This window comes from Abramis brama (genome assembly GCF_963993115.1).
Source record: "Abramis brama genome assembly, chromosome: 16".
NCBI classification, from domain to species: domain Eukaryota; kingdom Metazoa; phylum Chordata; class Actinopteri; order Cypriniformes; family Leuciscidae; genus Abramis; species Abramis brama.
This window is the reverse complement of record NC_139978.1, coordinates 11,632,334-11,654,601: the sequence shown is the minus strand read 5'-3', so window position 1 is coordinate 11,654,601 and position 22,268 is coordinate 11,632,334. Positions and strand designations below refer to the sequence as shown.

The window sequence follows — 22,268 nt, the reverse complement described above, 5'->3', positions numbered from 1 at the left end:
TCATAAATTCCAGTAGTGACGTTATACAGTAAGGATGTTGTCATGTCGTCATCATCAGTGACCCAATGTGTAGTGAGACAAGGTTCTTACTGTCCTTACCAGTGCCTAATTCATGTACACAATGTGATTCACGACCTAGGGAGCTAGGGAGCTGATTGAGATGTACCGTATGTCTCTGAGGTTGCCAATAATTTCCCCGATTCCTTTCATATTTTGGATTTCTACAGGCCAAAATGGACAATCAAGTGATTGGGTATAAGGATCTAGCAGCTATACCTAAAGACAAGGCCATTCTAGACATCGAGAGGCCTGACCTGATGATGTATGAGCCCCACTTCAGCTATTCACCAATGGATCGCTCAGAGGTATGTATATATATACAGTATATACACCTGTTCAATTGCTCGTTAAAATATCTAATTAGCCAATTACATGGTAGCAACTCAATGCATTTAGGCATGTAGACATGGTCAAGATGATATGCCAAAGCATCAGAGTATCAGAATGGGGAAGAAAGGTGATTTAAGTGACTGTGAATGTGGTGTGGTTGTTGGTGCCAGACAGGCTGGTCTGAGTATTTCAGAAACTGCTAATATACTGGGATTTTCACGCACAACCATCTCTACTGTTTATAGAGAATAGTCTGAAAAAGATCAAATATCCAGTGGCTGGCAGTTCTGTGGGTGGCAGTTCTGTGGCCTTGTTGATGCCAGAGGTCAGAGGAGAATGGCCAGACTGGTTCGAGCTGACAGAAAGGCAACAGTAACTCAAATAAACTCTCACTTCAACCGAGGTCTGCAGAAGAGCATCTATATAAACGCACAACATGTCGAGCAGATTGGCTACAGCAGCAGAAGACCACACTGGGTGCCACTCCTGTCAGCTAAGAGCAGGAAACTGAGGCTTCAGTTCACACAGGCTCACCAAAATTGTACAATAGAAGATTGGAAAAACGTTGCCTGGTCTGATGAGGCTCGATTTCTGCTGTGACATTCAGATGGTAGAGTGTGAATTTGGTGTAAACAACATGAAGCATAGATACATCTTGCCTTGTATGAATGATTCAGGCTGGTGGTGGTATAATGGTGTGTGTGTGGGGGGGGTCTTACTTTGGGCCCCTTACATGTCTGTCTGTCAGCATGTGTGATGTGTTCACTGGTAAGTTTCCTGATGGATGTGATGTCTAGCCATCAGAGCGCCTGGATAGAGATCAGTACACAGACACACACACACACACACACACGTCATGTTAGTTCGGCTCTCCCAATGTAATTTCCTTTTTGTTTTGCTGTGATGGAAGCTTTACGCTTCATTAACTGTAAACCTGTCTGTGGAAATGCCTAGATATCTCACTTACTGCCAACAACTGACCTCACTCTCTTTTTCTCTCTTTAGAGGTCATTATCTCCTCGCTCTATCTCCCCTCCTCCATCATCTCCAGAGGTAAGTTGTGTAGTACATGTCTGTCTGTGAGGTTAAAATTACAAATAAGTCATATGCAGCAATATCTGTCAGCTGAATGGTAGGTTTATATGCTGTTTATATTTTATCAGCACTCTTGCTATGAGGCTTGTCCAATCATATTAGAGGACCGGAAGTAATTGTTGTGTAATGAAAACAGGGTGGTTCACAAATAACAGACATTTAGTTTACAAATTATGTACTGTTCAAAAGTTTGGAGTTTGAGATTTTTAAATGTTTTTGAAAGAAGACTCTTATGCTCACCAAGGTTGCATTTAGTTAATCAGAAATAAAGTAATATTATGAAATAGTATTACAATTTAAAAAAAACTTCCTTTTTTAATATATTTAAAATGTTATTTATTCCTGTGTTGACAAAGCTGAATTTTCATCAGCCATTAATCCAGTCTTCAGCGTCACATGAAATCATTCTAATATTCTGCGTAAGAAACAGTTCTTATTTTTATCTATGATGAAAACAATTTTTGCTGTTTAATGTTTTTGTGGAAATGGTTATACTTTTTTCAGGATTATTTAATAAATAGAAAGTAATAAAAAGAGCATTTACTGTATTTGAAGAAATCTTTTAACATTTTAAATGTCTTTACTGACATTTAAATGTCCTTTCTGAATAAAAGTATTAATTTCTTTTAAAGAATATTAAAAAATTAAAAAGTATTTAAAAAATCTTACAGGCCCCAAATATTTGAACGATTGTGTAAATGTAGAACTTAATTGATTCATTTAAATAGTCTTATAATAGTTTTGTGACAAATTAATTATAAATTATTTTTTAATTATAATTATAAATTATTCAAGAATTAGAAAAATGCTATTTTAAATAGCTTTAGTTGGAATTCAGCCCGCAAGACACCAGTGCCACCACTTGGCATGAGATTCAATAGAAGTTACAATTTTAATTGAATTTTTTTATTACTTTTTTGACAGAATTTTAATATGCTCAAGGTGTTCCTAAATACTTATACCACACATATAAATCAAACAAAATATGAAATGAATTAAAGTTGTTTTTTTGTTTTTTTTAAACACAGTTGAAAACATCAGATTTGTTCTTTTTAAAAACTTCAATACTGAAGCAATAAACCACCAGTGGCCTTGCAGCAGATATTTGACCATGTTCAAAGATCAAACTATATTATGATCTGCTTTAGAGTCTCTCTGCATGATTCTTAATCACACAGCCCTTCTACGTATAATTGTAGAACAGTCTATCAAAGGACGTGCGGGATTGGTCAGAGCCGAAGTCATCGGGCAGCTCTTCTCCTGCCTCAACGCAGCTGAGTAAAAGCATCACCGTCAGCACAAAAGTCCCACATCAGCAACAGCACTTCCACAGGCCAGGTTCGGTACTACAGCCCCTCACAAACAGCAATGAAACCTCAGGGAACATCACACACTAAAACTAAACAACCGTAATTTTTCCTTCCAGACAACGGAAGCAACATTTTCAAGAAGCCGCCTATATATAAACAAGGTACGAAATATCAGTTCTGCTCTTATGTCAGATTCAAAGTAAATGATTTTCTTGAGCATATTGAGTATATGTATGTGTATTTGAATGGATGTAGATGTCTCATCAGCTGTCCCGCACTCTAAACACATGGAGGATTTAATCATCGAGTCATCGAAGTTTCCGGCCGCCCAGCCTCCAGACCCCAACCTGCCCTCTAAGATAGAGACAGAATACTGGCCCTGTCCACCCTCACTAGCTGTTATAGGTAATACACTCTCACACTATCTAATTTTTTTTGGTTATTTTAAGGAATTGTTGGAGAAACACCAACTACAGTTCAGTTAGCCCTATAAAGCTTGCTGTATTATATTATAATATATACAGTATATATACAGTGAGGAAAATAAGTATTTGAACACCCTGCTATTTTGCAAGTTCTCCCACTTAGAAATCATGGAGGGGTCTGAAATTGTCATCGTAGGTGCATGTCCACTGTGAGAGACATCATCAAAAAAAATAAAAATCCAGAAATCACAATGTATGATTTTTTAACTATTTATTTGTATGATACAGCTGCAAATAAGTATTTGAACACCTGAGAAAATCAATGTTAATATTTGGTACAGTAGCCTTTGTTTGCAATTACAGAGGTCAAACGTTTCCTGTAGTTTTTCACCAGGTTTGCACACACTGCAGGAGGGATTTTGACCCACTCCTCCACACAGATCTTCTCTAGATCAGTCAGGTTTCTGGGCTGTCGCTGAGAAACACGGAGTTTGAGCTCCCTCCAAAGATTCTCTATTGGGTTTAGGTCTGGAGACTGGCTAGGCCACGCCAGAACCTTGATATGCTTCTTACAGAGCCACTCCTTGGTTATCCTGGCTGTGTGCTTCGGGTCATTGTCATGTTGGAAGACCCAGCCTCGACCCATCTTCAATGCTCTAACTGAGGGAAGGAGGTTGTTCCCCAAAATCTCGCAATACATGGCCCCGGTCATCCTCTCCTTAATACAGTGCAGTCGTCCTGTCCCATGTGCAGAAAAACACCCCCAAAGCATGATGCTACCACCCCCATGCTTCACAGTAGGGATGGTGTTCTTGGGATGGTACTCATCATTCTTCTTCCTCCAAACACGTTTAGTGGAATTATGACCAAAAAGTTCTATTTTGGTCTCATCTGACCACATGACTTTCTCCCATGACTCCTTTGGATCATCCAAATGGTCATTGGCAAACTTAAGACGGGCCTTGACATGTGCTGGTTTAAGCAGGGGAACCTTCCGTGCCATGCATGATTTCAAACCATGACGTCTTAGTGTATTACCAACAGTAACCTTGGAAACGGAGGTCCCAGCTCTTTTCAGGTCATTGACCAGCTCCTCCCGTGTAGTTCTGGACTGATTTCTCACCTTTCTTAGGATCATTGAGACCCCACGAGGTGAGATCTTGCATGGAGCCCCAGTCCGAGGGAGCTCGACAGTCATGTTTAGCTTCTTCCATTTTCTAATGATTGCTCCAACAGTGGACCTTTTTTCACCAAGCTGCTTGGCAATTTCCCCGTAGCCCTTTCCAGCCTTGTGGAGGTGTACAATTTTGTCTCTAGTGTCTTTGGACAGCTCTTTGGTCTTGGCCATGTTAGTAGTTGGATTCTTACTGATTGTATGGGGTGGACAGGTGTCTTTATGCAGCTAACGACCTCAAACAGGTGCATCTAATTTAGGATAATAAATGGAGTGGAGGTGGACATTTTAAAGGCAGACTAACAGGTCTTTGAGGGTCAGCATTCTAGCTGATAGACAGGTGTTCAAATTAGGGATGTCCCGATCAGGTTTTTTTGCCCTCGAGTCCGAGTCCGAGTCATTTGATTTTGAGTATCTGCCGATACCGAGTCCCGATCCGATACTTCTATAATACATAAAAAAAGAAGAAGAGCGAAAAAACAGATCCAGGATGTTCCTTATTTTTAGCGCAATTTTCCAACGGACAAAATTGCGATTGTTAACTCATGATTTCTGTTCTGTCTGTGCGCACCAATCTTGCACTTCTATCTACTCCTTAACCAGACCACCTAGAGACTTCGGGTTTTCGGCAGTATGTTAAGGAATGTCTAATCTCGGGAACGCACAAAAAAAAAAAAAAAAAAAAAAAAAAAAACATAAAAAGATTTACTATCTCTTAGTGTTGTGATCCCATGACGTCAGAAAATTGCGCTAAAACACTCACTGAGTTTTTATTACTTGTTTATTTAATTCACCTTATTTTAACATTCAACAACTCTGTCAACAAACAGAGCACTTCTGTGAGGTAGCTTGAACAATCAAGTAATAAATAACATAAATTCTTCACTTTTGCACTTTAGTGCAACAGTAAATATAAAAAAAGTCTAATATATAAACAAATAGAACCTCAACTTAAAATACCCGGCAGGCATGTAAACAAATAAAAAATAAAAGTGCCACAGTGTTTGCAAAGCCAGTAATGTGCTTTTAGGAACTGCACTCCTAACTCTTATGCCGGTTTCACACTGCACTGTTAGCAGAGCGTGCAGAGGGTATTTTTTTTCGCCGCCCATGTTAACAGATTAGAGCATTCACACCGCACGCAGAGGTGGTGCGGCAGTGCGTAGCAGAGCAGAGCAGCAGTGCCGCGATCGTTTCGGCGCCGAGTCTATTTTTGCTGTGCCGCTTTTGCTGAATTAAAGTGGCAATGCATTGATCATGGCCAAAATACACCGCAGTTTTATCCAAAAAGTGCATTGATGATATCTATTGTGTTTTAAACAGTCAATCAAATGACCAACAGCAATTTAAAAAGAAAACAAATGTCCAAAAACAAACTTGTTGCCATAACAATAAAAACAAAGATGAACCAAAAGTTATATAAATGAAATTATTAATAAAATAAGCTTCTTGACAAGTCTTTTCTCTTAAATGTATTTGAAAACGAAAAAAAGCCATGCCAACTTATCCATTATACAGTACTCTCTGTACACAACCCGCGGTTCAGCTGCGCGTGACAAACGCTGCCAGTGTGAAAGCAAAACGCGCGTGTCCTGCTCCTGCTCACCATATGCACTGCTCCTGCGCTGCTTTACGCTCTGCTAACGCGTGCAGTGTGAAACCGGCGTAACTCTGTGCCACCGCATAACTATAGATGTGTTAAAAAATAATGAGAATATATATACAAATATATCCGAGTCCTGATCGGGAGGTAACGTCCGATTCCGATCGAGTCTGAAACCACGTGATCGGGCCCGATTTCCGATCACGTGATCGGATCGGGACATCCCTAGTTCAAATACTTATTTGCAGCTGTATCATACAAATAAATAGTTAAAAAATCATATATTGTGATTTCTGGATTTTTTTTTTTAGATTATGTCTCTCACAGTGGACATGCACCTACGATGACAATTTCAGACCCCTCCATGATTTCCAAGTGGGAGAACTTGCAAAATAGCAGGGTGTTCAAATACTTATTTTATATATATATATATATATATATATATATATATATGTGGCCGTTCAAACGTTATGTCAGGAAATAAGACACAGCCATAACATCTAAAGAAAACGGGTTCTTTTATTCCTGACTGAGCCTCAAATGAGACACAGCGTTAATGTATATTTTTGTTCAAGAGAAAAGCATTTTAGAAACCATTCCAATTAATAAGTGAAATTGGCATAACAAAATAAACTATCAAACTGACTCCAATGAGTGCAGAAAACAAAGTAATAAGAGTCTTACAAAACAAAACAAATAAAAAGGTGGTTTTCACATTGATAATCTCAGAAACAAATAAAATGAGTGCCAAAAACAACGGTAGTGGCCTGTATGTGCCTAATGAAAGAAATAAAACAGCATACATGAGAAATCTGCACATTTCACCACATTAATACATTACAATACACAGTTTGACCCCTTCTGTTCAAATCAAACAGTAACTACACAAGAAAAATAGTATACACGAACAAAGGTACAAATATTCTTTATAACTTATACATAAACACTTTAGGAGAATAAAATGATCAAAACTCACTCTTATTGAGACTTTGAAGCGCACAGAAAAAGCTCACGTGGCAGCTGGTGCACGTGCAATATCACGTGTGGCTGTTCTCCCCTCTAACACGGCATAAAGAACAATAATTACTCAAAGTTGCATTAATATATGAAATAAACCGTGTTATTTAACCTTTCAACAACTTTCTATAACATATTACAGAGTAACTCACGCTCAATCTTCCCCAACGTCTCTGTATTTCCTTTCCCCACGGAAGATCTCTCACGTGCAGGAACACCACACTCGTATGAGCAGCGAAATCAACCATACACTCGACAATATCACACGGCTGTTATCACCACAGATTCACAAGTCAATATCAAACTGGAAATGTTCTCTCTTTAACAGTTTAATCGACTATTTCTCCCTCTGTGTGACTCTGTCTCAAACTGCGCTCTCTTTCAGTCTGACGCGCTCTCTCTCATCTGCGCATGCACACACTCTTAAAGGGGACAGCGCAAAGCAAAACATAAGGGCAAATCACCAAGGGAATTAATCAAATATCAGGCTATTCCTGCCCCGGTTACACTCTCCCCTGCCTACAGTCAACGTCCTCGATGACTTCAAACATGCTTTAATCATCCACTACTCCTTGTAGTTTTCCAGATGTATACAAAACTATTCCAGCTAACACTTGGGAAAGAACATCGGGACTGAAAGACACAGAATTGCAAGCCGATTTAGGCAGCCTGTTTGGATTGCTATGAACCCCAGCAGTAGACCGTTGGGTCCTGCGTGGTGAAGGACAGGGTACATCCACCTGGGCACTCTCTGCCCTGGGCTTTCGGGGAACAGGAACTGGCCTAGTCACCACCACATCCAATGATGAATCCTTTCTTTCTGTTTTGGGCTGAGGGAGCTGTCTTACTATACTCGCCTCATCATCTACTTGCACTCCATCATTGCCCTCCAATTCTCTTATTTCAGCATCATCCTCTGGCTGCACCACTGGGTGCTGCAACCTCCCAAGCACTTTGTCCACTGGATCCTCCTCAGTCCATCTGGTTTCCTCCACCAGCACACATTCTGCATCCAGTGTAGGCATCCCTTCTACCAACTCCGAGGTAGGAACTTTTACAGGTGTCACTCTTTTCCTAGGCATCGGCACTGGGACTGGTCTTGGACAGGGCCTGATGTCTGACCTATGCACTCTTTTTGCAGGACCACCTCCCACCGGTTCCACGGTGTAGGTTGTTCCATGCACCTCAACTACCATATACACCGTGGGAGCCCAGGCATCCTGGATCTTGTTCCTTCCTGGAGGACGATATCGTAAATACACCTGCTGACCCACTGCTACCTCTGGACAATACACCACATTCTCACGCTTGGCAACACGGTCCGCTGCCTTTCTTTCAGCATACTCTCGTGCTCTAGAGTGTGCATCCTGAAGCCGTTCCTTATGGACAGACAACCAGGTAGGCTCTATCTCCCCTCCTGTCTCCTGACCCAGCAAGGCATCTACTGGTAAGTGTGGCTGCATTCCAAACAGCATGTAGTATGGAGAGTAACCGGTGGAAGAATGGGGAGTCACATTGTAGGCGTACACCAGCTCAGGTAAGTACTCTGGCCATCTCCGTTTCTTCTCAGGTGGTAATGAACGCAAGAGATCATGCAGAGTGCGGTTAAATCTCTCACACTGCGCATTTCCCTGGGGGTGATGTGGCGTAGTGCGGGATTTCTTTACCCCGTACAGCTTACAGAGTTCTGCAATAACGGCACTCTCAAAGTTCCTCCCCTGGTCTGAGTGAAGACGCTGTGGCACACCATACTTAAGGAACCATTCCTTCAGAAGGACCTTAGCTGTAGTGTCTGCCTTCTGATTGCGGGTGGGGAACGCCTGGCTGAACTTAGTAAATACATCGGTTACAACTAAGACATTCTCCCGCCCATCCGATGCAGGCTCTAGTGTGGTGAAATCCATCGCAACCACCTCTAATGGATGTGACGCCAAGAACGGGGCCCAAGGTGCTTGTATCTTCGGCTGCGGCATTTTGGCTAACACGCATCGCTGGCACTCCTTCACCCACTTATCCACAGCATCACTCATCCCAACCCAATAACAACGCTGCTTGAGCAGGCTCAGCGTCCTCTCAATGCCCTGATGCCCCATCTGGTCATGGACACTTTGCAACACCAGCTTGACCAGACATGCAGGGAGCAGCAACTGTCGGCATTCCCCATTGAACACATCGTCAATGACTCTAAACAACAGCCCCTCTCTCTCTTGAATTCTCCCCCACTGCTTAAGCAACAAGAGCACAGATCGAGACAAGCCTTTTCTCTCATGATTTGTGGGTTTCCTCTTCCTATCCCAGAAACACTTCAGCGTGCTGATGGTCGGATCCTCCTCCTGGAACTGACGGAGCTCATCTTTCGTGTATCCAGGTAGCGTTGGGGTATTCTCCAGGATTTGTCCCTCTTCATTCCCTTGATCAACCATGGCTGATTGTAGCTGTATTGTCCCTCCATTTCTAGGCCCTTCCATTAGCCCTGACAGATCAGCCTCCACTGCCGTCCCGGTGCGGAGCCCGCTGCAAATAGCCACACAGCCGTCGTATTCTGAATCTTCAGTTACCACCTCCATTCCCTCTAGCCCTGGTCTTCTAGAGAGAGCATCGGCTGCAGTGTTACACCGACCAGGACGGTACTGCACGTCAAAATCGAAGACTGCAAGCTGTGCAACCCACCTCTGTTCAATTGCACCCAGCTTGGCCGTGTTGAGATGGCACAGAGGGTTGTTATCTGTTAAGACAGTAAACTTCGAGCCCAGCAGGTAACTCCTGAACTTCTCCCCCACTGCCCACTTGAGTGCCAGGAGCTCCAGCTTCATACTGCTGTAGTTCCTGTCATTTCGCTCTGCACCCCTCAACCTCCGACTTGCATATGCTATCACGGTTTTCCTTCCCCCTTGCTGCTGGTATAGCACAGCGCCTAATCCCAGGTTACTGGCGTCAGTCTCCAGCACAAACGGTAGGGTGAAGTCCGCATAGCCCAACGTTGGCGCACAGGTAAGCTTCTCCTTGAGGTGCTCAAAGGCCTGTTGGCATTCTGTTGTCCAGGAGCCCTTGAACAACTTATTGGCCTGAACCACACTCCCCTGGCGAACACAAGTGTTAACCACATCATGAAGCGGACCTGCCACTCTAGAGAAACCCTCAATGAATCTTCGATAGTAACTGCAGAACCCTAAAAAGGATCGCAGCTCCTTTAGAGTGTTAGGGATCGGCCACTGCTTCACTGCACTCACTTTGTCTGGGTCTGTAGACACCCCCTGCGCTGATACAACATGCCCCAGGAACTTTACCTCGGACTGCAGAAAATGGCACTTTTCCACCTTTACCTTTAGACCAGCCTCCCTCAACCTTTTTAGCACAGTCTCGAGCCTCACTAAGTGTCCCTCAAATGTACTTGAATAGATAAGCAAATCATCCAAGTATACAAGTACCATTTGAAAGACCAGATCACTCATTATGCTTTGCATGAGGCGCTGGAATGTCGCAGGCGCATTACAGAGTCCAAACGGCATCCGCTGGTACTCATACAGCCCAAATGGTGTAATGAAGGCTGTTTTGTTCTGGTCCTTCTCATGAACTGCCACCTGATGATAGCCACTCGCAAGATCAATAGATGAGAACACCTTGGCCTTGCTCAAAGCATCCAGACTCTCGTCAATTCGTGGCAATGGGAATGCGTCACGTCTAGTTTTAGAGTTCAGCTTCCTGTAATCCACGCATAGTCGGAGACTCCCATCAGACTTACGAACTAACACCACCGGAGAAGCGTACGAACTGGAGCTTTCTCGGATGACACCCTTCTTGAGTAATCCGGAGATATGGTCCTTTACCTCCTCAAATTGGTTTGGGGGTATTCGTCGGTATGGCTGTGAGACAGGGAGGTCATCTTTCAGGGGAATCTCATGTTTTACCAGGTCAGCATAACCAAGGTCTTCGTCACAGGTGGCGAACACATCCAAGTACTTCATCAGGAGTGCCTTCAGCTCTGCCTGCTGTGTAGGGGTACCACCTATCCGCACCTTCTCCAATGGACACTGCAGGTCACTCCCAACCCCTGTCATTGATCTCTGGTGGACAGTAACTTCTTCATGATCTGCGGAGATACGATGGAATGTAACCTCGCAGGAGCTACCCTCAAAGCGACGACCCTGGGTAAGTATCCCGAGTTTCAACTTAGGCGGCAACCACACATCCTCTGGTGACAAGTTTACTACCTGCACTGGGAACACTCGACTACCAGGTGACACCAAGGTAGGAACCAGGACCAGGCCACCTGGCAATGATGTATTACCTGGTTCAAACAATCCTAAGCCCCCATTTCCAATCAGTTCCTTGTGTGTTTTAGCTTGAAGTGTAGCAACTGAGCCTGCAGGTACATACAGCTTATGTGTGCCTATTGTCCGAACCATAGAGGTCGCCTCCACTGGGATAGCCTCTTGCACCTTGTTAAAGGCGGCTCTCCAGTCAGCATCCAACGTCCCTTCCAAAGCATTGTCAAACTCGGCCAGAATCAACTGTTTACAGCGCTGCGCTATGTTCATGCCAAGTATGCCTGGGGGCGCTGAGTCGGTTGCCCCTTCCTCTTGGTCACGAATCACCAGGAACCCACACCCAGGTATAGTCAAACCCATTACCTGGATATCAAGTTCGACATACCCAAGGTAGGGAAGCGGCAACCTATTGGCAGCGGTGATCTTCAGCCACTTGGTCGTACAATGCATGTCTTTATCTTCTCCATGAAGATGCTCTTTAAAGAAGCTCTCTGTCAAAGTACTCACATTGCTGCCAGTGTCCAATAGGCACCTGACAGCTACCCCCCCAATGTAAATTTCGACTTCTGGGCACTTGCCCACTGCACGCTCCAGGAATCGCTCTTTGGTAAGGGTGCCACTGTTTGAGCCATCAGTGCCACCTCTCATTGCTCGGCTCTTCGCAATGGAGGCGCACAGTTTCCCTGAAGACTCTGAGACTCTGGCGTAGCTGGCACAGGGTTTTCACGGAAGCGTGGCACCGTGCATTGTCGGGCTATGTGTCCAACACCCTCGCATCTCAAACAAATGGGTTGGCCATCACGGGTATATTTTGGCTTAAACCTGGCCTTACTAGGTTTCTCCCCACTTGGGTCAGACCTCTGGATCGTGAGGTCACGGACAGCATTGGTAAGTTCCCCGATTGCTTTCCCTTGTTGTGTAATTACCTTAATTACTTCCTGCAGGGCTACACTCAAGTCACTTGGTACGGTCGCAGACATTCTCGCATGCTCTACATTTTCCCCCACACCCACTAGATTTCGGTTTCTAGCAAGATTAGCTGCACGGGGTCTCTCTTCCAAACACCACATAAGGGCCTCCTCACGGACTTCAAATAATGTAGCGTGAGGTCGCTCTCTAACCACCTTACGCAGTTCCCTACGGAGAATTGAATCCCTCACCCCCTCTATAAACTGATCTCGCAATGCCAGCTGCATGTTCGGAACAATATGGGGTGACTGCTGGAGTGCAGCATTGAGCAGCAAGGACAGGGCGTGTGAATAATCACGGAAATCTTCACCATCCAATTGTTTCCGTGCATAAAATGCATGTAACAACTGGGGGGTGCTTCGCTTTTCCCTGAAGGCTGCCCTCAAGTAGGAGAACATGTCTTGAGGTAACTTATCCTCCCCTCCCATACACAACCTGACTTCATCTAGAGCGGAACCCCTTAAGTGGGAGAGGATAAAATCCACCTGATCCTCTGTATTTAAACCCCTCACTCTGATTACTCTCTCAAGTTCCTCAATGAACTCATCCACATTTTGGCAATCTTTACCCGGATCCCCACTGAAAGGTACAATTTGTCTCTCTCTTGGGATATACACATAAGATCTAGTAGGTACATTAGTCATGTTAGAAAGCGTTGACATTACTTGATCATGTCTACGTCCCAACTCCAGTATCTGTGACTGTAGCTGCGAGATGGGGTTACCTCCCTCAATGTCCATTTCCGGAGCTGCAGCACCTGCACCCTGAATGTCCTCACCCTGGGAGGATGCATCGTCCATGTCTTCAGCGTCCATGACTCACAGTTGCAGAAAGTCTCAGTTCTCAAACAGTCAGTTCAATAAGCACCGTCCTTCACAATCTCCTCCGACGCAGCAGTCCAGGTTTGCTGGCCCTTGGTCCTCCTGCAGCTCCTTTCAGGATGGCACACAATATTCTGCAGGTCCTTATAGCACTCAGCCGCTCTTAACCACTACCGTTGTTTGCACCCTACTATTTTAGCACTCTTATCACAAAAATAAACCAATCCCCAAACAAAAAAACGGAAATCCCACTTCTGACACCAAATTAGATGTGGCCGTTCAAACGTTATGTCAGGAAATAAGACACAGCCATAACATCTAAAGAAAACGGGTTCTTTTATTCCTGACTGAGCCTCAAATGAGACACAGCGTTAATGTATATTTTTGTTCAAGAGAAAAGCATTTTAGAAACCATTCCAATTAATAAGTGAAATTGGCATAACAAAATAAACTATCAAACTGACTCCAATGAGTGCAGAAAACAAAGTAATAAGAGTCTTACAAAACAAAACAAATAAAAAGGTGGTTTTCACATTGATAATCTCAGAAACAAATAAAATGAGTGCCAAAAACAACGGTAGTGGCCTGTATGTGCCTAATGAAAGAAATAAAACAGCATACATGAGAAATCTGCACATTTCACCACATTAATACATTACAATACACAGTTTGACCCCTTCTGTTCAAATCAAACAGTAACTACACAAGAAAAATAGTATACACGAACAAAGGTACAAATATTCTTTATAACTTATACATAAACACTTTAGGAGAATAAAATGATCAAAACTCACTCTTATTGAGACTTTGAAGCGCACAGAAAAAGCTCACGTGGCAGCTGGTGCACGTGCAATATCACGTGTGGCTGTTCTCCCCTCTAACACGGCATAAAGAACAATAATTACTCAAAGTTGCATTAATATATGAAATAAACCGTGTTATTTAACCTTTCAACAACTTTCTATAACATATTACAGAGTAACTCACGCTCAATCTTCCCCAACGTCTCTGTATTTCCTTTCCCCACGGAAGATCTCTCACGTGCAGGAACACCACACTCGTATGAGCAGCGAAATCAACCATACACTCGACAATATCACACGGCTGTTATCACCACAGATTCACAAGTCAATATCAAACTGGAAATGTTCTCTCTTTAACAGTTTAATCGACTATTTCTCCCTCTGTGTGACTCTGTCTCAAACTGCGCTCTCTTTCAGTCTGACGCGCTCTCTCTCATCTGCGCATGCACACACTCTTAAAGGGGACAGCGCAAAGCAAAACATAAGGGCAAATCACCAAGGGAATTAATCAAATATCAGGCTATTCCTGCCCCGGTTACATATATATATATATATATATATATATATATATATTATATATGATATATATTGTTAAGCAAATTTCTACGGCCTCTAAATTATCAACATGATCAAAATGTTGTACGCAATCTTCTACATGCCTTCTGTCTACACATTGATATTTTAGAACACTAACAGTACATGCAAATGTAAGTAGTATTTGGTATCGGGACAGTTTTATGATGTGGTAGTATTCGTTTATCTACTCGTTCTTACACTCTTCATCCCATATTCTTGTGTTTGTGCAACAGAGACAGAGCGGAGAAAGAATGCGGCATCCAAGACAGCTGAGGGAGAGGAGGGTGAGGAGGATGATAAGTATGATGACAATGATCTGTCTGAAGACATGTGGAGACTTCGGAAAATGCAGAAGCAAGAGCTCAACAAGGTGCAAAATTATCTGTAAAATTTTCTCTTTTTAACCTTTTTAGTCCTGCAGTTTTACAGTTAAACTATTTTAAATGGCCTTTTCTAATTCTTTTCATATTTTTTATTTTTATAAATATATACTTTTGTTGCGCAAGTTTGCGTTAAATCAATTAAAACAATTCAATTTAAATCAGCGAAACAAAAAAGTCAACACAGGTGACAAAGACATTTATAAGGTTTCATAGAAAATCTATTTAAAATAAATGCTGTTCTTTTTAACTTTCCATTTTATCAAAGAATCAAAAAAAAAAAAAAAAAAAAAAACAGTTTTCAACATTGAGAATAATAATAAGTTAGCGTATTAATTTCTGAAGGATCGTGTGACACTGAAGACTGCTGTTAATTCAGCTTTGCCATCACAGGAATAAATTACATTTTAAATTACATTAAAGTAAAAATACATTTCATTTAAATTGTAATAATATTTTATTATATTGCTGTTTATACTGAGCATAAGAGAATTACAAATATTAAAAAGTCTTACCGACCCCAAACGTTTGAAAGGTAGTATCATACATGCAGTCTTTATGTCCTATTTGTATATTTAAAAAAATATTTCACACTACAAACACATCAGAAAGGTATAGTGACCAGCCACACCACCTCACACCTTATACACTCATTTAAATTTTAACTTTCTTTCCTGTATTAACAGTTCTTCTTAAACCTTATTTTCTTTGGAAACTGAGGCTAAAAGATTATTGGCTTGGTTCTTATTTGTAAGATCTTTTGTCTCAGTCGACCTTCAAGTAAAAGCCATAGTTGGTTTCAAATGAAGGACAAATCTTTAGGGATTCTTGCATTTCCTGTCGAAACAGGGAGCCATGCTGATCAATTCAGTCTCTCAGCCTGAGTATATTGTTTCAGTGTCCATCTCACCCCCCAAACTCCTTCTTCATCTCTCACTCTCTCTCTTTGCCACAGATTCAGTCTAATCTAGGAAAATTGATACTAAAGGAGGAGATCGAGAGATCAGCCCCTGTCCACAGGAAAACGCGGTCCCTGCCTGACAGGACACCCATGCATCTGGGTATATTTGAATGTGTGTGTATGTGTGTGTTCCTTATTTCCCTATCTTTATAGGGACCAAATGTCCCCACAAAGATAGGCAATATCTGAAATCCTTGTCCTTGCGGGGATATTTATACTCCCCACGAGGAAAACAGCTTATAAATCACATAAATCATAAGTGATATTTTTGAAAATGTAAAACTGTAAGTGGGGAGGTGTAGGGTACCCTGTGTGTGTGTGTGTGTGTGTGTGTGTGTGTGTGTGTGTGTGTGTGTGTGTGTGTGTGTGTGTGTGTGTGTGTGTGTGTGTCACTTAAGGAAGAACAGAACAATGATACGTAGAGATAAGCAGCATTACTAACAGCAGCTGTTGTATCTAGTGGAAATCTTAGTCAGTCTTTCCACCTCCAGTCAGAGCTTATGCATTGCAACCCAATGATCTGAATCAGATTAGAGTTTATAGGTCTCTATGGGAAAGGTCAGAGTCTAGAGAACTCTTTTCAAACAATTTAATTATTGCATTACACTCTGAATTCTGTCACTGAAAATGGTTGTGATTCCAGTTAAAAGGTTGACCTTGTAGTGACCCCTTCTGGTTGAAGAAATGCACTGCATCCACATGATACACATCTCTAATGGAAAAAATGTTGGCTTCAGCAACAATACTTTTTATATGATGAGTATTTGGATGATATTAGTCCCAGTCCATTAACATGTTTCTTCTTTACTTTTACACAGCCTTCAAATCTCCCTCATTTCCTTCCTACACTAAGACTGGGCTTACTAGGGTGAGAAATTAAAATCTGATTTGATATGTCAGCTTTAATTAATTACCATTAAAGAGCCATCCTTAATTACACTGATATAATTGTCTTGTGTTTATGTGTTACAGCTGCAGTCTGCTGAATTCTCCTCTTCAAACAGTGATAAAGGGAGTCTAAGTAAGTTTTGGGATTACGATATTTCTATTCTATTCTTTTGTAAGAGTAATTTTTGTCTTTTTTTTGTCATGTTTATTTACACTTCAATCAGAGTGCCAGTATCAAGAGGCATAATTCTATTCTAACCTATTATATTATATTATATTATATTATATTATATTATATTATATTATATTATATTATATTATATTATATTATATTATATTATAAATCGTTGAGAAATTTAGAGTGCCCGAATTGAGACTTATATTTCTATTCTATTCTAAATAGCAGAGCATTTTTTCCCAGTATTACGAGCACTGGTTTCTATATATTTTATTATTATTTATTTATTTTATTATATATTATTATTTTAATATTATAATTTATACAATATATTATATTAAGAGTCATCATTTTATTCTGTTTTAAATAGTAGAGTAATTTTTATCATGTTTATTTACTTTAATTAGAGTGCATGGAGTCATTATTCGATTCTATCCTATTGTATTCTATTCTGCTTTGTTGTAATCTATTCTCAGCTTTTTTTAAAGAAATAGAAATAAAACTGAATTGAATAGGAGAGATCTTTGTCATGTTTTTATACCTCTTATCATTTCTCTCTCTTTCTCTCTCTCTCTCTCTCTTTACAGATTTCCAGGTATGTAATAATTTGCATTAAAATAAAGTGCCACCAAATAAATGTACATTCTTAACAGCTAAAACAGACCAAATTACAAGTTAAGTTAGTTCATTTAGCAGACATTTTTATTTAAACCAGCTTGAAATAAGGAAAACTGCAAAACAAGCTGTTCATTGAAAATTGACAATAGCAGTATCAGCATTTCTGATATATATATATTTTTTTGAATATTTTTATTTAGAGCCACTGCAATACAGTATGGCATTGGGTTTTAACATGTTAGTCCATCATGTTAGCATTTCTGATATTTTGAAAGATTTTAGTGAGTCAATCTATTTGCAACCTTCAGTCTCAGCAGAATTCTATTTTTATTTTTACATTTTACAATCAGATTTTTTGTAATAATTGCACAAATCACAGTTGTGGATAGGCTTACAGTGGTCTTCTCTCTTTTATAGAATGGAGATACCCAAAGCAGAAGGATAGACAGAGGGAATTCACTCCCTAGTATGCTGGAACAAAAGGTAAAAATGCCAACTAATCAAGAGTGTTTGGTATTCATCAGAGCTCCTGTATGTATTGTTGCGTATAAGTGACTGCTTGCTCATGGTCAAAGTTCATTAATTATGTGTTTGCACTATCTATGTGTTCGTTTGGCAGATTTACCCACGTGAGATGCTCATTGTGACCCACAGAGGCAGAAACAAACTCCCACCTGGTGTAGACAGGACAAGATTGGAGGTAAACATTGTTTTTGCTCATTATTCAACCTCATTATTTAACTGTTCTGTTGGGAACAAAGGTTGACCATTGAACCTCTCTCTCCAGAGGCACCTGTCAACTGAGGAATTCCAGAATGTCTTTGGAATGTCCATTGAGGAATTTGACCGGCTCTCCCTTTGGAAGAGGAACGACCTGAAAAAGAAAGTCTCTCTCTTCTAATAGTAGAGAAATGCGTTCCTTTACAAACACTGTCACACATCTGCACTTCCACTTGTGAAAACAGTACAAGCGATGTAAGTTAAGGAAAGATGAGGAATGTGATATAAGGAATGTGATTATGGAGCCAGCAAAAAAAATCAGTTATCCTTATCGTTTGATAAGCCCCATATCTGATTGCATCTAACAATCATGTCTGAGTCATTGATGTTGCCTCTTTTTCTAGTTGCAGCTACTATGTCAGGTCTTCACTGAGGTTCCTCTCTGTGTGCTTTATGAAGCTGAAATGATACACACAGACATGAAAGCTAGCAGTACACATGAAGCCAATATGAGTCGCACTAGTTATTTGAGTAGACCAAATTCAGAAGTTCAGATGGACCAGCAGGAACCTGTGAGTTTCATTCACTATAAAGTCACTGCCACACTTTTCAGCCTTTATGTACTAAGCATGAATTACCAAACCTTCAGAATATGGGTCAGTGACATAACGCTCATTTTGCCCCCCAAATGTGTTTGTTTATTAAAATACATAAAAAATGTGATTCATACATGCAGTAACTTCAATACTCCTCTTCTATGATGAGCATGTTTTTTGGGGAGCATACAGTAAAAATGTCAGGGTGATACGACTGTACCGATATAATGAAGTAAAATTAAAAGAATGAAATACTTAACATGGAAATCTGAAGTAGTTTTGCATAATCTTTTATTATTATTTATTAGAAAGATATCCAATATTTTAACAAAACTGCTTTACTGTTTATCAATATTTAAAAAATGAGATTCTGATGAGATTCTTAAAATTTGTAAAATGTCATGTGGTGCGACTTCCCAAAATCGTCATTATATTTATGAATGAATAAATCATGATATTTCTACAATTAATTCATAATATTTGTAAGAAATATGACATTTTTAGTCAATAAATTTACATTAAACATTTTTGAAAGCCATATAAAAACCATGTATCAACCATAAAACCATTTACCGTACCATTTATTATACTTTACAGTCTTATTTGTCATTGACCCATATTTTTTTAAAGTGTCTGAATATTTGAATTAAGCAAAGCAGCTATTGTTGATAGTTCGGAAATTAGTACAATTTATACTAGGGACTAGAGATGCACATATTGCACACCCTCATTTTTTACAACTTAACACAAACAATTTAATACCAGTGCAAATACCAGCAGTACGATATACAAATATAGCAACAATTCCCATGGCAACAGCGGATGATACAGAGTGAGATTTTGCTGTTCCAAAGAGAGCTACTGTACATTAGTGAGAGTTTACTTAATATTGGGTATGAGACGTATGAATCCTGCATGGCAAATGTATCCTGCTTTTCTTCAATGATGATGCATTGTGAATTGTGAGTGTGATCAATACTTCTCCTCTTCCACAAGATGTATTGATCGAACAGTTTCACTCGCTCCCTCTATTCTTACATCTTTCTTCGCTCCCTCTTCCCCATTTTGCTGCTATTACCTTGTAAAGCACTTTTACTGTTTTGGTTCTATCCTCTTTTTTTGTTTTGTTTTTTTGTTTTTTTAAACAGTGCTCCTGTTTTATAGGATAAGGATAGGTTAGGAAATAAAGAGACGTTATACACGTCATACGTTAACACCTGATGGTTGCTACTTGCCAGATGGTTTGATTTTGCAACGATGGTTTGATTTTGTAACCCTGGTTTTTGCTTTCTGTGTATTTACAGTATTTAACTGGCTCCCTTTCAGTTCATGGGTGTGAATTTGAATTGAATTGGTCACGACTCACAGGATGCTAAATTGGAAAAACAGGAAGATGAATTTACTGAAGTGCAATTTTGAAAAAATCAACACATTCACACAGCAGAGATGTTTTTTATTAGTCCACATTTTGCAACAAAGTATACATAATTATGTGAATGAATTAACTATATATTAATTATATGAAAAAAAGTTAACAAATCTAAAAATCTGAATGGCACAGATTCCTGTAGTTCATATATTCTTCTTGCCCACTTCTAATGACATATTATGTGTTGATCTCTGAGCACATGAAATTACTATGCTTTTATTACTCCAATGACCAAATGAAGTGCTTAGATAGAGTGCATGCTTTTTGCCTAGAGTTTGTACCTACAGAATGGAAATGTAATAAGAACAAAAAAATCACTAAAAAGCAACACATATCAACTTGAGAATGTAGAAGTACAAAAATAGACAGTCCACATTCAGTTTTTTAGAAGCACTGCTCAAAAGGAAATATGTGAGAGCTATTCTTAGCTTTTTGCCTATTAACAAACCAATGGTATTATGATAACGTATTTTATGTGAACACCATCTGACACCTGATTTACGCTTCACAATACTCAATAATCATGAAATTGTGCTACTGATCAATCTTTTTTTTTTTTCAATGACAGCTTAAAGTTGTGTTTTTCTGGTCTGAAAGTATTTGTGGCTTCAGAAGTCAGGCCATCTTTATGAAATACTTTTTGCTAGGAATATTTTGCTGTAAGGCACTCATACTTCATCCTAAAGCACTTGATTCACTCATATACACTTAAAAGGTTGAATGTTTTCACAGTGCAAAGAGAAAATAAGCTCTTTTTAACCACATGTTGTAGGCCTACATGCATCGGACAATTTTCATGTGAAAAATGTCCCAAATATTAACATAGCATTGATCTTTCTCTACTTCATGAATAGTGCTTTTCTTCTTTTCCTTTTTTTTATGTGAACGTGTGATGAATGAAAAAATAAAATGGATTTAGTAAAGTGAGTGTACATTGTTGTGATTTTATCAGTGGTATTGTTGTTTTATTATTTTGATTTGTAAGTGGCTTACTAATGATTTTAACAGATCATTTGAATTAATATTCAGTTCAATAAAACTTATGATTTTAACAACGTTTTGTGTCTGGTTTTTGGCAGTAATCTTAACATAGCTGTGGATTTATCCATGCTAAAGTGAAGAAACGTAAAGTTTTGGGAGCGAACCTAATGTTTCTCTTTAAATTAAATTAACATTTACTTCCTCGCATAGATACATCATTTACTGTTCACTGGTAGCTAATCATATACAGGTTATTTTGTAATTTCCACTATTGTCCGCATTGAGAGCGTAGGTGGCGCTGTTGAGCTACTGTACATTAGCGGATTTCAGACGCACAGCTGGAGGCGGAGAGTTCAGTGATAGAGATGTGGAGTGGATGTTGACAATGTAGTCGCTTGTTCCGACAGTTTTGCTGTTATCTTCGTTTGACTGCCGCCTCACCCGCAACTCTCCTTTGATTCACTTCGAAATTGCACTTAAATTCACTTTGACTTCGTTTACACATCCAGGAACAGACTCAGCGATGAACTCTGGAAGCGACCGAGAACATTTCACTTGGACGCTTTGATCATTTCCAGCGATGGACAAGCAAAAAGGTATTTCACTGTTGTCACGTCAGTCTGTCTGTGGTGTGTATAAGAGTCTGAGTGCTGTAACTGTGAAAGCTTCATATGGGCCACATCAGATCCACATATCATTCAGACATGTATTTTCCATATGAAACAACTTTTTTTTTGGTGTTACTGTAACTGGGGAGTCAGTTGGCGTGCAGTGGCATTGGCACTGGCACTGCATTTGAGATATCGAGCAAGATCCTAAGTTGCTTACTGTCCGTGGATAATACCACTAGTTAGTAATAATCACTAATTATGCTAGTAATCATATTGAATAGTTTTAATCTAAGACCTCTTATCAAGTCAGGTTAAGTCATCCTTATTTATATAGCTCTTTTTACAATACAGAAAAGAATGCAACAAAGTTTGTTTGGCTGTACAGCAGCTCTAGAAGAAAAGAGTGTCATTGTCCAACTTAAGTAGCCTAAGTTCGGTGTTGATTTATTTCCGTT

The 22,268-nt window shown here is 40.1% G+C and overlaps 2 protein-coding genes and 2 long non-coding RNA genes across 9 annotated transcripts in view; 2 read left to right on the top strand and 2 right to left on the bottom strand.

Annotated features, from left to right (window-relative positions):
• Positions 1-21,276, top strand: part of LOC311065892 (dematin-like) — a 75,924-nt gene extending 54,648 nt beyond the window's left edge. The window contains exons 5-16 of one of the 5 annotated variants that reach the window (XM_084086740.1): positions 228-365; positions 1,396-1,443; positions 2,685-2,823; positions 2,912-2,956; positions 3,063-3,200; positions 14,685-14,821; positions 15,787-15,892; positions 16,611-16,660; positions 16,765-16,813; positions 17,894-17,959; positions 18,096-18,176; positions 18,264-21,276. In XM_084086740.1, coding sequence (XP_083942866.1) covers positions 228-365; positions 1,396-1,443; positions 2,685-2,823; positions 2,912-2,956; positions 3,063-3,200; positions 14,685-14,821; positions 15,787-15,892; positions 16,611-16,660; positions 16,765-16,813; positions 17,894-17,943 — 900 coding nt within the window. In that variant the 3' untranslated portion in view covers positions 17,944-17,959; positions 18,096-18,176; positions 18,264-21,276. Of the gene's footprint in view, positions 1-227; positions 366-1,395; positions 1,444-2,684; positions 2,824-2,911; positions 2,957-3,050; positions 3,201-14,684; positions 14,822-15,786; positions 15,905-16,610; positions 16,661-16,764; positions 16,961-17,893; positions 17,960-18,095; positions 18,177-18,263 lie in introns of those variants that run through there. The other 4 variants (XM_084086739.1, XM_084086736.1, XM_084086738.1 and 1 more) reach the window with 4 other exon arrangements.
• On the bottom strand, positions 6,642-7,308 carry LOC311065894. The gene is made up of 3 exons (XR_014602990.1): positions 7,167-7,308; positions 6,974-7,056; positions 6,642-6,774 (listed from the first exon to the last, which is right to left on the bottom strand). It is a non-coding gene; the product is annotated as an uncharacterized lncRNA (long non-coding RNA).
• LOC311065893 lies at positions 13,535-14,201 on the bottom strand. The gene is made up of 3 exons (XR_014602989.1): positions 14,060-14,201; positions 13,867-13,949; positions 13,535-13,667 (listed from the first exon to the last, which is right to left on the bottom strand). It is a non-coding gene; the product is annotated as an uncharacterized lncRNA (long non-coding RNA).
• Positions 21,277-21,557: 281 nt separating the features above from the next.
• LOC311065956 (actin filament-associated protein 1-like 2) overlaps positions 21,558-22,268 on the top strand; it is a 63,937-nt gene continuing 63,226 nt past the window's right edge. For both annotated transcript variants that reach the window (XM_084086846.1, XM_084086845.1), the window contains exon 1: positions 21,558-21,798. In XM_084086846.1, coding sequence (XP_083942972.1) covers positions 21,783-21,798 — 16 coding nt within the window. In that variant the 5' untranslated portion in view covers positions 21,558-21,782. The remainder of the gene's footprint in view (positions 21,799-22,268) is intronic.